The sequence below is a fragment of the Drosophila ficusphila genome, unplaced genomic scaffold (assembly GCF_018152265.1).
Source record: "Drosophila ficusphila isolate 14025-0441.05 unplaced genomic scaffold, ASM1815226v1 contig_791, whole genome shotgun sequence".
In the NCBI taxonomy this organism is placed as follows: domain Eukaryota; kingdom Metazoa; phylum Arthropoda; class Insecta; order Diptera; family Drosophilidae; genus Drosophila; species Drosophila ficusphila.
The window spans coordinates 15,924,317-15,940,394 of NW_025064737.1; the positions used below are offsets into that span (position 1 = coordinate 15,924,317).

The 16,078-nt window shown below is 38.6% G+C and overlaps 1 protein-coding gene and 6 non-coding genes across 7 annotated transcripts; 4 read left to right on the forward strand and 3 right to left on the reverse strand.

The window, feature by feature from the left end:
- Window positions 1-203: 203 nt before the first annotated feature.
- On the forward strand, window positions 204-14,453 carry LOC108091932. Its single transcript, XM_017191318.1, has 4 exons — window positions 204-216; window positions 13,877-14,166; window positions 14,233-14,355; window positions 14,421-14,453. The coding sequence occupies exons 2-4, from the start codon at window positions 13,891-13,893 to the stop codon at window positions 14,451-14,453; spliced, it is 432 nt and encodes a 143-aa protein (XP_017046807.1). The 5' UTR covers window positions 204-216; window positions 13,877-13,890.
- Window positions 298-370, reverse strand: Trnaa-agc. Its single transcript has one exon. It is a non-coding gene; the product is annotated as a tRNA-Ala (tRNA).
- Window positions 933-1,004, forward strand: Trnap-ugg. The gene has a single exon. It is a non-coding gene; the product is annotated as a tRNA-Pro (tRNA).
- Window positions 14,454-14,571: 118 nt separating the features above from the next.
- Trnaa-agc lies at window positions 14,572-14,644 on the reverse strand. The gene has a single exon. It is a non-coding gene; the product is annotated as a tRNA-Ala (tRNA).
- Window positions 14,645-14,867: 223 nt separating this feature from the next.
- Window positions 14,868-14,939, forward strand: Trnap-ugg. Its single transcript has one exon. It is a non-coding gene; the product is annotated as a tRNA-Pro (tRNA).
- A 639-nt stretch (window positions 14,940-15,578) lies between these two features.
- On the forward strand, window positions 15,579-15,651 carry Trnaa-agc. Its single transcript has one exon. It is a non-coding gene; the product is annotated as a tRNA-Ala (tRNA).
- Window positions 15,652-15,960: 309 nt separating this feature from the next.
- Trnaa-agc lies at window positions 15,961-16,033 on the reverse strand. The gene has a single exon. It is a non-coding gene; the product is annotated as a tRNA-Ala (tRNA).
- Window positions 16,034-16,078: the final 45 nt, after the last annotated feature.

A 16,078-nucleotide genomic window follows, 5' to 3' on the forward strand; every position in this document is an offset into this window, starting at 1 on the left:
ATTTTTTTCGTCTATTTTCTTTTTTGGGCGGCCCCAAGCTAGGCAAGGGGTTAAATGTGCCAAATGGGCATGCAAAACTTTTCAAATTAAATTAAAAGCATGCCAAAAGCGCCGGAGACAAAACAAAATTTGATGAGTCAGCTGCCGTGCTACGAAAAATAATGGGAGCCAACTGCAGTGTTTAAAAGTCAATAAATCAGCGATATGCTGATGAGGGTAAGTTGGAGTTCAACCTTTTATTTTGCTCTAATTAAATAAAAATAAAATGGGGATCTGATGGAAAAAAAGGAAACCAACTGGAGATGCGGGGCATCGATCCCCGTACCTCTCACATGCTAAGCGAGCGCTCTACCATCTGAGCTACATCCCCTTCATAAATTGACGCGATTTCGAGGGCCTTACAAGAAACTTGAAAGGGCTCAATAGTTCCATCACAATTAACCCCTTACGAACAGCATTAAATTAAACATATTATTATTATTTTAATTTAGTGTTCAAATTTTAATAGGCAATGGGAAGCAATTTTAATTAGAGGGATACATTATTTAAACCATAATTTCATTTTTAATCTTCTATTACCATATGATCACCAGATGTGTTTGAATATACATTATTGCCATCCGATATTTTGAAATAGATGTTTCAAATATAACATATTCATATGTAAATATAACTTTGAAATGTTTTATTTTTAAAGTTTAATGTTAATGTTAACACAACTAAAACTTGAATGGGTTAACTATTTTAAGCCAAATTATGCATTCATGCAGCTTACGTAAAAGAAACGATTGAAACCGGTTAACCCTCATTTCAGTGACATAAAATCACCTATTATACATTCCGAACGAGTATTTAGATGGCCTAAAGGTGAACCAAATTTTCTACGCTTTTTTAAGTTGAAAAATTAAAAAATTTTCAACCATCTCTTAAGCGGCTCAATGGTCTAGGGGTATGATTCTCGCTTTGGGTGCGAGAGGTCCCGGGTTCAAATCCCGGTTGAGCCCGTACCTCAACTTTTTGCCATTTCTCCTCCTCAAAAAAAGGGAATGGACACAAAGAGTGGGGAAGAGTAAACAATAATCATTTTATACATGCTGTGACAATGTGACTTTATTGCCAATACAATAGATAAAAATTCAATTCAGGATTCTTTCGCCCCACCAACCGACTGAGCCTGACGTTTTTATGATTATTTCACTCCTTTATATGTGTTCTCTGTTTGGTTTACTGGATGACAAATTTGCATATCCCTCGAGTCGGGTGTGTTTGTTGTCCTCGCATATGACAGCTTTGGGAATTGCCCGATACCAAGTCGCAATCTCAATGCCAATCGCATGATGTGCGAATTGCCACAAGGACTCTCGTCCCTCTGCTTCTTGTTTCTGTCATTCTCTAAACAATAAAGAATAATCTCCTCGGGCTCGGGAGCCTTGTGGCAGAAGTTTGCCTAAGCATTGGAATGTGCCACGTTTTATTGCTTGTAATTTGCATGCAAGTTGGCATTGAGCAAGTTTCTGCTTTTATCGCCGACTTTAAGACGCTCAAATGGAGCGTGCGGCTATGGATGAATTGCTATGGGGAGTTAAGGAACTTCTTACGAGTTTAATCGGTTAGCATGACTCAACTTATCCTAAGGGATTATCTGAGAAGCATAAGGGTTTTCTAGATTGTTTAATATCTATAAATTTAAACCAGGCAAAGATCAATTAACATTAAAAATCTTTCTTGAATAAACTGTTTAAAGTTTATCCAAAACTAAAATACTTTCCTCTGCATTGACAGCGCTTTTTGAATATATTTTCCTCTTCAAGTACCTTTCCCGATGAGAGACCCTTTTTCCTTTAACTCTGACTTGCTGTCACTGCGAATTAATCAGCAAACCTTTTCGCCTCAACCATTTGGCCGGACAGTATTTGCCAATCAATTGCCACAAACACAAATTGTCCATTTTCCTGTGGCCCTTTCGCCTGTCGCCGAAGCGGAAGGAATTTTAAAATTCAAATATAAAATAAAATGCCCAATTGAAGGCGGTTACAATGAGTTCGTTTGGCTCCCGTTGACAGCGGCAGTCAGTCAGCGTTCGCTTTCGTTCGTTTCCACGATTTCACACCCACAATGGAGACCCAAGATGATGGTAGCAGATGGTCGGGTTTGGGGGGAAAGGGGACTTTTGTATATCGGAAGACTGCAGCAAATAATATTGAAAATCCGTAGACAACTGTGTGCACACCGAGGGAGACAAAATGCCGGAATGCCGGTCGAAAACCCGCACTTGAGGTCGCTGACTAAATGGGCAAATGAAAATGAAAATCAACTGAGTTGGAATGAAGAGAGGTTTGGTTTTATTTCGACTGGGTCTTTATTAAAAAACTTTCCCCCTAACTCCGCGCATAAAAATGCCAATTAAATGCAAGAATCTGTCCAGCTTTCGGTTTCGTTTTCGGATTTTCCCATGAAAACCTAGACGAAAACGGACACCCACCCACCATTTCTCACTCATTAGCACAAATCATGGTTGAAGCATGCTGGCGCATATATCATGGCCTAAAAAAAAGTGCCCAAAAATATATGCAGGCCTCACAAATTATGAGCATTATCATCAGGAATCAGGAATCGGTGGCTGGGGAACAGAAGCCGGCAAAACCGTAATCCACTGTGGAAATGTACAAATGATTTGCCAGCAAATTGCAACAGCTTTGCTCCTCGGCCTGGTCATTCCTGCTAAGTGGACAAATCTACCACAAATACGAAAATCACCCTCATTATGGCCAAGAGCGTAAAATTCCTTTTTTTTCGTATCTTTTCCTCTGTATGGGTTTGTGTGTTTTGTTATCGCAATGTCGACAAGACCACTGGCCATGTTAAGAGACAACAGTGGACTCCAGCGGAATCCCCGACTCATTCCAGCTTCCAAGCAAAAAGGCGACAATGTTCACGAGTCGAGGTTGGACCGCTGTCAGCGGGACTGACACTAAAGTGGTTTAGGGCGATAAGATGCCCGTGGCTAGCTGACTCTTCCCCTTGCTCCAGAACTCAGCTGCTCACTCCCGGTTTCTCTGGCTGTCTGCGGGATTATGGGTTCGGGGGTTAGCTGCGGATCTGAACAAGGATTTCGCAACTCTGTTCCATGTGACACATTCAAAAAAGGACCAATGTTGAGGGTTCCACTGGGATGGATGTGCTAATAGAAAGGTGTTGGAGCAGACGAATTTGAATAGTCTGGTTCGTATTTAAAGAAGCATAAGAATACACCTTCTAATTTATTACAACTTTTGTTTGAAATAACATTATCTGTCATATTATATGATGATGACATTGTTTATTAACATTTTTATAAAATTTTGTAATGATGCAGTTGGTAAGAGAATTAAAATAGAAACTTTTAGAGGTATGCCACCTCGAAATCAGATTAAACTTAGAAAAGTTATGGACTTGGAATTAGTGAATTTTGATCATTTTTCAGAAATCCCAATTTTTGAAATTTTCAAAGGAGGTTGTGTCATGAAAATTAAAAAAAAAAATTGTCAAAAAAAATTAACTAAAACATGCTTGTTCGATAAAAAAACAACGACGCTATAATCTTGTTTCATTGATTTTACCATTATTTTAACCATACGTTCTTTCCAACAATTGTACTCGAAAAACAAAAGTCCATCTCGACCAACTTTCCGCACGCACTTCCTCTGCCCCAAAACACCCAAATGTTTTCCCACTTAATGACAACTGTAAATTACTTATTGGGAAAACTGCTTAAGCAAGCAGAAATCAATCGATTGCCCTTAGTCGCTATCCTAAAATCCAATTGCTGGTCCGGCTCAATCCACCTCATTCACCCTCTGAAACCAACCGAAACTCGAATAGAAATTATATGCAACGCATTGTGGCGAGGACTCTTCGCTCTTTGCGTTTTTCCATTTATTACAACTAAGTAGACACAACAACACGAGGTGGACAAGTGGGTGGGTTCCTGAGGACTTGGACTCGGATTCGCATTCGGATTTGCTCCTCGTGGCCTTTTCCTGTTTTTTGGCTCTTATTCTTGGGTAGTTTCTGCGGCTAAATGGTTTGAGCGATAAATAATGTCCGTTTGTACTTTTAAACGACTTCCTTTCATTTGTTTTTTTTTTTCCTGTGTCTCCCTCCTTCGGAGACGGCGACGACTGTTGTTCAAATTGTTTCAACGCCAATACATAATAGCTGCCACGCCCCCCGCCCACTGACCGGGCAGAATGGGCAGGAAAACAAGCCGTCAAAGATAGCAATCTTCGATTTTACTTCGGTTTCTCTTTTTTTTTTTTTTTTTTGAACAGGGGTTTCATTTACTACTTGCTTTTGCGGCTGTTCGATTGATGTTGGTCTGGATAAGGCCGAATAAAACGGGAAAAAGGAATATTCGACAGGATTCTAGTAACAGTGATACACTGGTAAAAAATATAAAGAGGGTGTATCCACAATAGAAACTATTTCTATTTAATTGGCAGCACAACCAAAACATTTATACGAATTTGAAGTAAAGCTGTAAATACATTAATAATTGAAAAGGAATTTCGTTATTTACCTTTATAGTAATTAAATAAATTTTTCCCTACGTGTAATTTCGATTCCTGTTCTGCGTGCACCTCTATTGGCATTTTGTTGTTGCGCCATATAAATCGTTTTATTTCGAAAGCGGTATTATTGAGGATTGGATGACGCCTGTAGGAAGTGATTGTTGTAGTCCGCGTTGTTGGTATTGCTGTTATGTCGCGCTTGAGGTTCCAGCGAAGATAAATGGCTCACTTAGCCATCCGCACGGTGGAACAACAAAAACAGCACCAAAAACAAAAACAAAAAATAAGAAAATAAGAAAGGGAACATCATCATGGTCGTGATAGGTGTGTGCGGTTTAACGCTTCGGGATTGTGTGAAAGGCAAAGGAACGTGCCTCAAAAGGAAGGACTTGACAGTTGACTCAGGGGAGCCTAAGACTGACAAATAAAGGTGACTTTATCGGGGGTTTTTCATTGCTGGTTAGCAGGGGAAACTGATGGTGGAGGATTAGCCATGAGAAGTTGGGGAGTGCGAAAGAGGCTTCAAAATTAAGCAGTTTCCACTGCAAAAGAGGGCAGTTTTTATAACTTACTAGATAAAGGTTAAATAACAAATGTATTTAACCTAATGAAAGAAGCTTATTTAAAATGTATAAATATATTTAACAGAGAAATAAACTCTATGTGTTATTTAAATTAGCAAATAATCTCAAATTCTTTCCATCCATTAAAATGTACTATACAATAAAAAACCTTTATACATTTTCCATCTATAACTCAATTAAACCAAGCAAACAGCATATCATAGACCCTCTTGCAAAGATATAAGTTTGGGAAAAAGGACCTCCCTTTCATCTTGAATCCAAAACATAGCTCATCCTTGGTTTGGCCAGCATTGTGCACACACAGACACATAAATCAAACAATAAGTACTCTTTATTATTATTATTTGCACTTTTTGCATACACGAGCACACGGTATTTGCTTAAGCAGCTCCGGCCGCAGCCACCAACAAATATATAATGGAGCATACTTCAACTTGGCTTATTGAATAAGTCAGCAGTCAGCAGTGAGCAGTCGACAGACGCCACCTCGGGAAACTTCAATAACAACACTCCCCAGCACTCCAAAAACTTTACTGCGACGCCCCGTCGTTTCGAAAATGCCACGCCTCCTTCGCCCAAAAACGAGACATCCATCCTCCCCAGTGGAAATCTGCAGGCGAAACAACATAATTTGCATAAAATTGACGTTAAAGGTTGCCAAAAGCCGCAGTAGCAACAGCAGCTACAAACATTTACTTAGGCATCTCCCCGAATTCTTTGCTTTTTTCCATGTTAACTTTTATTTTTTTTTTTGGTACCCAGAGTGCTCATATTAATAACCTTAAATCAATTCCATTATGCAGGGACCCAGGAAAAACACGCGTTAAATTAATTTTGCCTTTATTTACCACAAAAGTATGCGAAAAGTGCCGGAAAAGGGTTGAACAAATTTCCCACAAATTACATGCGTGTAAGAACGCGCGCGTGTTTTTCCTCGCCCCCTTTTTTTAAAGCTTTTTTCCTCGTCTGTGTGTGAGTCACTCATAAACGCATTAATTTTGGAGTGTTATAAGGTTTATCCTTCGTAAAGGAACTGAAATAGATCTATATGCCGCACACAACTCGATTTCCATTATAATTATATCTTTAGCCAGCTCTCCTTGAGCATTTAAACTAATTAATTAGCAAATTTGCAGGCGTTAAAATGTTCGCCGACAGAAAAAGAAAACACACATAAATCTTGTCGCACACCAGGACACCAACACATACACTCACACATACATATGCCCATACACAGAAATGCCCACGGGGCGTATGCTTTTGTGTGTGTCGAAGGGAAGCAGATTGCTCATACGCCATGTGGGCTGGCCCAACATTTCCGTTGATGCGAGCCAATTTTAGAGGGGAAAAGACGACGGCTAATGAAAAGGAGATGTGGAACAGACAGAACATTTAGGAACTTGTGTTTCGGGCTAAAAGGAGTTTCACGGGCGAAAAAATGCTTACTAAAATAATTTAATATGGTATTAAGTTTATAAGATACAAAATTAAATTTATATTTTGGGTTTTGAAATGAACTGAAAAAGGTTCCAACCATAAAGCAGTTATTTAAAGCCTTCTAAGCATTTCCGCAACCAAAGTAAATAATTATATTCAGATACATCTAATTTATTTAACCAACCTCTGACCCCAAACAAGAGCGAAACAAATCCTGAACCCGCAGCTAATTTCAGCTGAAGTCAAGCGTGTAAAAGCGATTACCAAAACGGACTTTTTTGCTGGTCGAAACAGCTTTCTGGCCAGCAACAAAGCGATAAGCGGGCATAAAAATAAAGGACAAAATAATAAACTCGCTGACCACAGACCGAAAGTGTTTCGGTTCGCTCAAGAGTGAAGGGAAACGCGATGATAACGCGCTGATAGGGCACAAAAAGGGTCCATCCGCAGGATTCGCATACAGAAACAGAACATAAACATTCTCTGAGGTCCCTGGAGTCCCATTGCAGCCAATTAGGGACGACCAGGATCCATCAGGACCATGCAAATGTCTGGTCCTTGTGCGTGAACAGATTATCAAATTAGCGTAAATGTTATTGGCCTCCTTGGGAATCGGATCGCTGACACTTCGAACCCGGCAAACACACACATGATGTCTGCTGGAAATTTTCAATTTCCTGTCAACTTCTGGCGAGGTGAAACCGAAAAGGCGAGCGAAACCCAAAAGCCTGCCCCAAGACATGATAAAACGCAAATCCTTTACATGATTTAGGCGTCCTGGCCTCAACCTTGCCACTTGTCAGCCATAAAAATAAAAAGCTCGCACATTTTATTTGTATACCAACATATGAAAACACTTTTATAGAGTTTAAAAAGAGTTGAGGTAAGGGAAAACTCCTGAAAAGCCAGAGGCTATCAAATGGCTCACAACTTTGCCCAAAGCCGCTTAAATGTTATAGTTACTTGGACCGCAGTTTCTCCTTTTTTCCCATCTTTTCTCAAATATTTTTGCCGGACAAAGGTGCTTAAGGGGTTATGTGAGTGGAATTGAGTTGCAAATGCTGGGAAAAGCGTGTGACGGTGTTGATAGCAACTGTTATTTAAATATATGCTCCTTTTTATTGTTTTGCCAAAAGGGTAATTCCTAAAGGGTTGAAAACATAGAAAAAGGATGAGAAGAAAGGTAAAACTAATACTAGGGAGAATAGTTATTGCAATGATATCGTTTTAAAATTGGCTTACCTACAATTATATTAACTGAACAAATATAATTACATATAAAGTATTGAGCTTATCGCAAATAAAACATCAAAGCACTGGAAACACTACAATAACATTAAATTGCACCTTATTTTTAGCAGTTTTTTGATCCCTTTAGCTATTTTACAAAGTTTAAAGTCCTTCCTTTTTTATACTTTCCTGTCCTAACACAACAATTAAAATTAATGTCTCACTATTTGCCCAACAGCTGCGCTGCATTTGATATTTTTCTCGGACAGCCACCATCTCTTCTCACTTTGCCGTTCAATTCGTCATCCTGCTGGTCAACTCTGTTTTTGGGCAACTCCTAAAAAAGGTAAGCACTGCTCCCCTTTCTGCAACAAAATGCAAATGTTGGTAAACAGAAACCTTTTGTTACTCACTCGCGACAGCTTCCACCGTTTCGGTGTGACATATGAGTCGAATATGTTGCAAATTCAATATTTGCCAACAATTTTGCAACGTTTCTTCTTGTTTTTCGTATATTTTTTCCGACTTTGCTTGGTTTTTTTTTGGACCCTGTCCCAAAACGACAGTTGTAGCTAGCAAACAAAAGCAGCAACAAGAACTCTGCCGCAGCCATGAACAAAAAATGTATTACACAAATAAAAGTTAAAAGCATTTGATGGACCGCACCCAAAAGATGACCAATGGGGATTTGGAGATCAAAGAAGTTTAAATGCTCTTAATATATTGCGTTTAAAATAAAACATTTAGAAATTATAAATTCTAAAAAAGCTTTTTAAACGTTTAATAAACATGAATAAATATTTCATGTTATAAAATTTTATAAATTACTTATAACAAAATATGGATTAAGTATATTCCGAAAATAACACACATATTTTTATTTTTAATAAAAAATTCAGGAATTTAGCGCAGCTAGTAAAAAAACACAATTAAATTTATATATTTCTTGGTAATGTTAATAATATTCACGAAATAATGAGAATCTCAGTTCTTGGACGGCCTTTTTTATTGCCAAATTTTTGATAAGCAAATGTGCTGCCAGATATTTGGTCACCCCTCCTTATTAACCCACTGATGGCCGGCGGGCAACTGCTGGAACTGACCGCCCAGTATGTCTGTTTGCCCTTGCCCCACCTACCACCCACCAACCACCCAGCAACCACCCACCGCCCATCCAACGTCCTTCGGATCGCTCCTGTTAACGTGTGCTTTGTTTAACGAATCGTGCAAATGCGGGTGGAATCGGAATCCCATTTTTTAGGAATGGGTTCGTTTTGGGGATTGTTAAGGGACCTGGAACTGCAGGCCCCGAAAATGATGAGCAGTTTATTTTGCACACTTTTTTTCGAACGACTGTTGTTGTTTTGGCATTTATTTGATTATCCTGAGTATTTTATTTTTCAATCAAAATGCGGCGCCGCACATTAAATTTTGATTGTTTTTCGGCTATGAAAATCACGGCAGCAAAAAGTTTCCCCCACAACAACAAATTATTTTGATGGCTACATAATGGCCGAAACACCCTTAAGACATTCCCTTGATGCCGTTGAAACTTCGGAGCATAAAATCCCTGGCCGAGGCAAATCGCTTCAGGCATTTGGCCAAAATGATGATAATTAGCCGGCAAAACCGAAAAACCAGCAAGCAAAAAGTAAAAGTCAAATCAAAAACTAAACAAAAGTGCCGAGGAAATTACTGGAGGAGGTTGGAGAATCGGGTGTCAGTCATGTCCCAATGTGAAAATTAAGTTGTAAGGGCGGCGGCGAAGCAAACACCTCCGAACTCGAGTCCCGCGAGGATAACGATTTACAATCAGGAGCCAGAAGCGAAGGCGCCAGGCGTCAAAATAAAAACTTTTGCATTTCATGCTCGACTTTCTGGCTCGCGAAGATTTCCTCGAGTGCGATTAAATTGTTTTAATGGTTTTTGTTTCTTGGCAATACCTAAAAAGGGAAGGGAACGGTAAGGTGAAGAACCGCTTAAAGTTTTAGCTTTTTAATGGTCCACATTTTGTGGTTGCTTTCGGAGGAAGGGAAACTAATTGTGGCAGGAACAACAAAATCGTTTAGTAGCGTAGCCATGCAGAATTGTATTTTATTGGAAGAAAAAAATAATAAGGCAGCAAAATAAAGACAAATATTTGGATGATTAAGATCACAATATTAAATAATAAAATATTTGAACAAGTTCAACAGGATTAATACACAATTGGTATACAACAAAATATGGATGGGTAGAATTGAATTACTTTCTTAAGGCCTAACTTTTGTTATATATTTTGTAAAATTATATTGTAGTAATCCAAGGGGATATTCAAATGTATAAACATTTTCTGTGGAATTCTCTACTTCTTTCCGAAACAAAAATTCATTTTTATTAGAATTATTTTCCCTGGCTGGCAATCTCTGCCAGTGCCAAGTTCATTAAAAGCTCTCAGGATTCTTTCACCCTTTGTGAAGTCATCTTCAGTGACCAGACTGACCATTCACATGCACGACTCTCCTCAATCTTTCCACCCTTGTGAACAGGACATTGAGCGCAGCAGGACACACGGAGAAGGCAACCATGGCACTTGGCCCTTAATTAAGTTAAGCCCCAAAGAAAATGCCGGCAAGTGTTGGCAACGCACAACAGAAATTAACAATTATGAATTTAACAAGAAATTATATTGCGAACGGGGCCAAATTAGATTTTTATTGTTTAGAGCGGAATTATGCAAATGCAGCTAAGACAAAGGCAATTAACATTAACCGCAAAAAATGGAGGAGACTGACTAAATAATTAATGTTCCTGGGCAATCGTGCGTATGAGTAATCTACTCAGTCACTTCTTCTCCTTGATTGTCTCCATTATCATCATCGTCTTGGTCTTGCGGTTAGCCTGGCCTGGGGTTTTGTCAACCTTTTCGAGCAGCTGGTCAAAGTTTTTGCCACCGCCTGGAATTATTCATGGCGGCCCAGGACGAACAGGACCTTCACGACCAGGACACGAAGGCACGCCTCGAGCGTGTAGCAAACTAATTACCCCCAACGCCAAGGTTATGTGGTTTCCCCTCCATCAGAACACTATCCTGTTTGCTTGTTTGTTTGTGAGACATGTGCGCCTTGTCTGCTCGCCTTTTAATAGTTTCATAAGCTCCATTTAAGATTCGCCGACACATGGTCCTTGGAATGGTGGCGAGGCTCGCATACATTATACCCAATCTCGGGCCAAAAACAAAGAAACATTTACATTGACATAAATTGATATCAGAGCGTTTATGTCTTCATTGAGATAAGACGGCAAAGGGACGGTGGGCGGGCCATTAATTGACATATTTATGAGGGTATCCTTATGACCGTGATTTGATTAAGGCGTTGAGTGCCTCAAAGGATGGGGGAAGGTAATGTCCTGGACGGAGATTGATTTGTTAAATTAGTTTATTGAATGGGATAAATGTAGTTAGTTAAGAATCATATGACCTTTTATTGCTTATAAAAAAACAAACTGTTTTAACCATCATAATAAATAAAAGAAGTAATCAAAGAGATAAAGAGCCATTATTATTTAATTTAAGTTTTCTAAGAAATTATTCTACTCCAATAAAGCTAATAAAGTAAGCTAATCTCTCTTATTGAACTGTTTCTTGGAAAAAGCTTCCTAAAATCATTTCTTAAGCCCCATAAAGCAAGATCCCAGAAGAGCTATAATAATTGCCCTAAGCTGAAACGTTATTAAACTAATAATTTACATGGACACACATTGCCGTTAAAAACAATTTCGTGCACATAAACATAAAACCCAGAGATTTATAAGCGGCTTGCTAGAGCACCCCAAACCTGGTCATAAACATATTTAAAGCGATAAAAAGGTCAGGACCGATTCTTTCTTTCTTTTTGTGACTGTTGTTCAGTTCGGCGTAAGTAAACTTATTGAATGTCTTAAGTTTAGCTTTTCCCGTTTGTTGACCGCCTTCTGCTTGTTTTCATTTCATTTTTATGACAACGTTTAGGAATCTGTTGTACATTTTCCTGTCGCTGCTGTTTGTCTTTCCACTGCCGCCTTTTGGCCACATTTAGCCAAGAAGAAGCCCGTCTCCCCCGATTCGCTGTATTGACATTTGATCTTTATGTTGGTCCCGCTCTATGCTCGTGTGTCGCTTTGTTTGTCTGCAGGCATCTTTTTATGACTCGAGTGTGTTTGCCTTTTGGCTTTTGTGCATGCCATAAAAAGCGGCGACAAGAAAAAGCGTCTTCGAAATCAAACTTCTGGGCAGGATTCGGGGTGTGGGTGCCGCAAATATGAGGTCATCTGTTATGAACGCCTTCGAATGGCTTGAGAAGCCTTTGGGCAAATACAACTTGGGGTCGAGGCGGACTGGCTAAAGATGGCAAGGTTCAATGAGTTTGACTGCGGAAATAGAAGCTTAAATTTGGTTAAATTTAACTATGGAAATTTATAAAAAGAAATATAGATTTTTGAGTAGTTCTTCCAATTATCACAAAAATCAAATTTCCTCCTTTTTATGTATAAATAAAACTTTAATTTCAAACCCCACCCTTAACTTGAAAAATCTTTTCAAAACGCCGTTTTCAATTAATATGAAATCAAGCATTAAAATTGAATTAGCAAACCGAAACTGAGAACAAATGCTTTCTCGGTCTGTCTGGCCTGGGTGAAAACTTGGCAGCAACTTTGGCCAATTAGAAAATTATGTTGTTCGCCCTACAACGACAATATGTTGCCCACTTTGGCAGCGTCTTGAGACGTTGCTTGAAATTGGCCCAAAACCACCGCCCGCATCCAGGCAATAGTAAATATTGTTTAGTCATTTTGGTGAGCGCTAATTTTGTATGTTAGCCGGCGGCCAAAACCTGGCAAAAGTTCAGCTAACAAACAAAAGCGATAATTACAAGAAAACAAGCCAAGGAGCAGGAAAATTGGCAGGAGTGAGTTACTCGATGCCAGGACAACTTGCTGGCCCAACTTTCTTTGCATTAGTTTTGTGCGCGGGCGAATGCAAATAATTTCACAAAAATTAAAAGCAGAGTCCAACAACTTTTTGACTCGCACATAGCTATTCAATATTTATTCTAGAAGACTTCCTACACAGAGGAATTTGTCTGAAGCTTTCATCATAATCGCATAATCAATATAAAATGTTTGTTAATCATTCAAAAAACCCAAAAAAAATCTTATTCTTAAACCAAAAATACACATTTCACGGAAAAGATCTGATGACGTAAAAAAAAATCCTAATCAGTGACTCAGAACGCTGTTGCAGAACTTAAAAATACCTCCCAATTTATTTATAAATTGGTTAAGATTTTTTATTTAATTGATAAATATATTTGCGGTTTTTTTTTCTGTGTTGGCCAAGACAGTTGTCAGAAAGGGTTCGCAGTTTATGTGGCTGTCTAACGGCATTTAACCTACGCCACTATAATTCACGCCGTTTCTCCACCACGTTGCCGGCATTTAAATGCAACGGGCGCGGGACATACCCCCAGAAATCCTGGATCATCGTCCCGGGAGTCCCACGATAAGCCAAACATGATTTTACGACAATGTTATTACCATCAGCGGCAGCAGCCAGGACAGCAGCTAAACGTTCGCAGGAGGCGGGAGAACCCCCTCCACATCCTGCCCTCCTGTTTTTGTGTGTGTTTGTATTGTGTTTGCCGAGTCGCAAATGGATCGGGGCGGGGGAAATGGAAGGACCAGTCCCTGGGGTTACAAGGATGATGCTGACGTCGCCGTGATTGTTTAAAGTTATGAATAATTAAATATTTGTGCAGGTTACGCGAGTCGGCAACTCTCGAACTTTGTCCTATGCTTGTTTTGGCGTTTATTCTACTAGTTACATATATGTATTGTTTTAAGCAAAATATTTACTAAAATTCTAATTATTCGCTTTGTTATAGATATTCAATATCTTGCATTTAATTTGTTTATTAGAGTAACAGGTATATAATAGTCGAGACACTCGAAACCATTCCGATAAGCTATGAGCTCATTGAAATTTTTCAGAATTATGGGATTTTCATAGTAATTGTATTAATACTGATAAGAGAATAATGGATTCTTCTATAAAAGGCCGCCTATTTTGTATGTTAGCAAATCAGTCTCAACTTCAGTTTCAAGAAATGGCACGCTGGATTTTGGTACTTTGTGCAACCTCATTTTTTCTGGGGCTCTGCCAAGGATATGGAATATGCGAAGCAGATGGAAGGGCTCATTGTGTTAAGTCGGACAACTGCAAAATTAATTTCACTTATCGCTCGAACGGACAAGCTACCGGACTCTCGAACGGACAAGCTACCGGACTCTCGAACGGACCAGCTAGCGGATGCCCACATGGTACAATTTGCTGCAAGGATGAAGACGTAAGTTATAGAAAATGAACGCGATCTTTTTGAAAAATCTACTAAATGGTTTCTATACAAATAAAGATTGCGTGCGGACCGTATGGAAAACACAACTGTATCCGTCAGGATTTGTGTAAAAATCCTGAAGTTAACCCAAAAGAACTAAAGGAGTGCCCAAATAATTATATATGTTGCAAACCTGTAGAAGTAAGTTACAGAGTTACAAACCCACTTAGTATATTACAATGAATAATGGCTATTACTGTTTTTAGAAAACCATACTGAGCACATACGAAAAACTATAAAAAACCTTCATGGAACGTGGAATCTAAAACACAAGAAAATAGTGAACTGTACAATATAAACTTGTTATAATAAAAAAATGTTAAATCAAGAATCATCAGTGTAAAATTTTAACACCTTTGGAGATGCGGGGCATCGATCCCCGTACCTCTCACATGCTAAGCGAGCGCTCTACCATCTGAGCTACATCCCCTTCTGCATTTCCGGCCGCGAAAAGGTCTTGTTTGATCTGAAGGCATCAAAATCCGGCTAAAATATGCAGTTTACCTTGTACAAAGTGTCAGCTGAAAAATAACAAAAGGCATCAAAACTAGTTCGCTGAATATCAAATGAAAATTTCACTTTTTGGTATAAATTTAGCTTTCAGCTAGTAACTTTTTGCTGATTTGGGCTATTTTGACGCATTGGAAACAGGAGGCTCAATGGTCTAGGGGTATGATTCTCGCTTTGGGTGCGAGAGGTCCCGGGTTCAAATCCCGGTTGAGCCCGGACTAGTTTATTTTGGTCATGTTCACATTTTGAATAACCGTGGCATAGGCTATCACGCCTTAGTTTTGTTTTCAATTGCTCACCAAAAAATTACTTTAAATAAAAAATAATTTTATTGAAATGATGTTATAAATTACTCATATATGTAATTGCACTGAAATTTATTATTATGTAGGTAAATTATATTTTCAGGAAAAGATCTTTGACTTTATTATCTCATTCTACATTATCTCTGCCTAAATAAGTTGTTGCCATCCAAAGCTGAGTCAGAAATGTAGTATATTCATGTAGGAATAAATATTATTTGACGTATTAAACTGGTTTACACCATTTCCTTCAACCAGTTTTTATTTAAACATTAAAAATTGTTTTGAACAATGCCTTCTTTCCTGGAGTGATTTCTCTTGCATAATAATTTCGTCTTATCAAAAGTTCAACGAAAAAATTTGTTAGTTATCGATTTAACCGGTGTCATTGCAATGAACACTTTAAATGCTTTAAACGTGTTGTTGGCCAATCTACAAATAAATGATCATGGTCATGAATATTAAGCGACAAGTCTATTTATAGAGCTCTTGCACTTGGTTGTTATTTGGCCTTTAATTCCATTGACCATAAAAAATAAAATACCGTTATATGGGGATGTAGCTCAGATGGTAGAGCGCTCGCTTAGCATGTGAGAGGTACGGGGATCGATGCCCCGCATCTCCAAGGATATATTTGTTTTTTGAAGAATCAAAACTTCATTTTTTTATGATTCCAGTATACAAGGCTAAACAAACACATTAATTAATATTGGTAATAAATTATTCCATATTCTTAAAATTTTAGGTAACGAACTTTATTTTCACTGAAAAAATCCTACCAAACCAAGAGGATATTCTCTGCCTAAGGCATTTATCGATTCACTTGATACAGCCAATATTTTGTTGTTTTTAGATATGTATTTAGTATGGAATTGCATGCTTGAAAATAATCTTTAGAGAATGATATTTAAACATAAAAAAAAAGTTCCTTCTTTGGAGATGCGGGGCATCGATCCCCGTACCTCTCACATGCTAAGCGAGCGCTCTACCATCTGAGCTACATCCCCATGTGATCGAGTGCGGTCGAATTCGCTTGTGGTTTCACGTGATGT

Coding starts and splice junctions, on each gene's coding strand:
- LOC108091932 (XM_017191318.1), top strand. CDS start 13,891: ATGTTAGCAAATCAGTCTCAACTTCAGTTTCAAGAAATGGCACGCTGG. Junction 14,167..14,232: donor TTTGCTGCAAGGATGAAGAC/GTAAGTTATAGA, acceptor ATACAAATAAAG/ATTGCGTGCGGACCGTATGG. Junction 14,356..14,420: donor TATGTTGCAAACCTGTAGAA/GTAAGTTACAGA, acceptor TACTGTTTTTAG/AAAACCATACTGAGCACATA.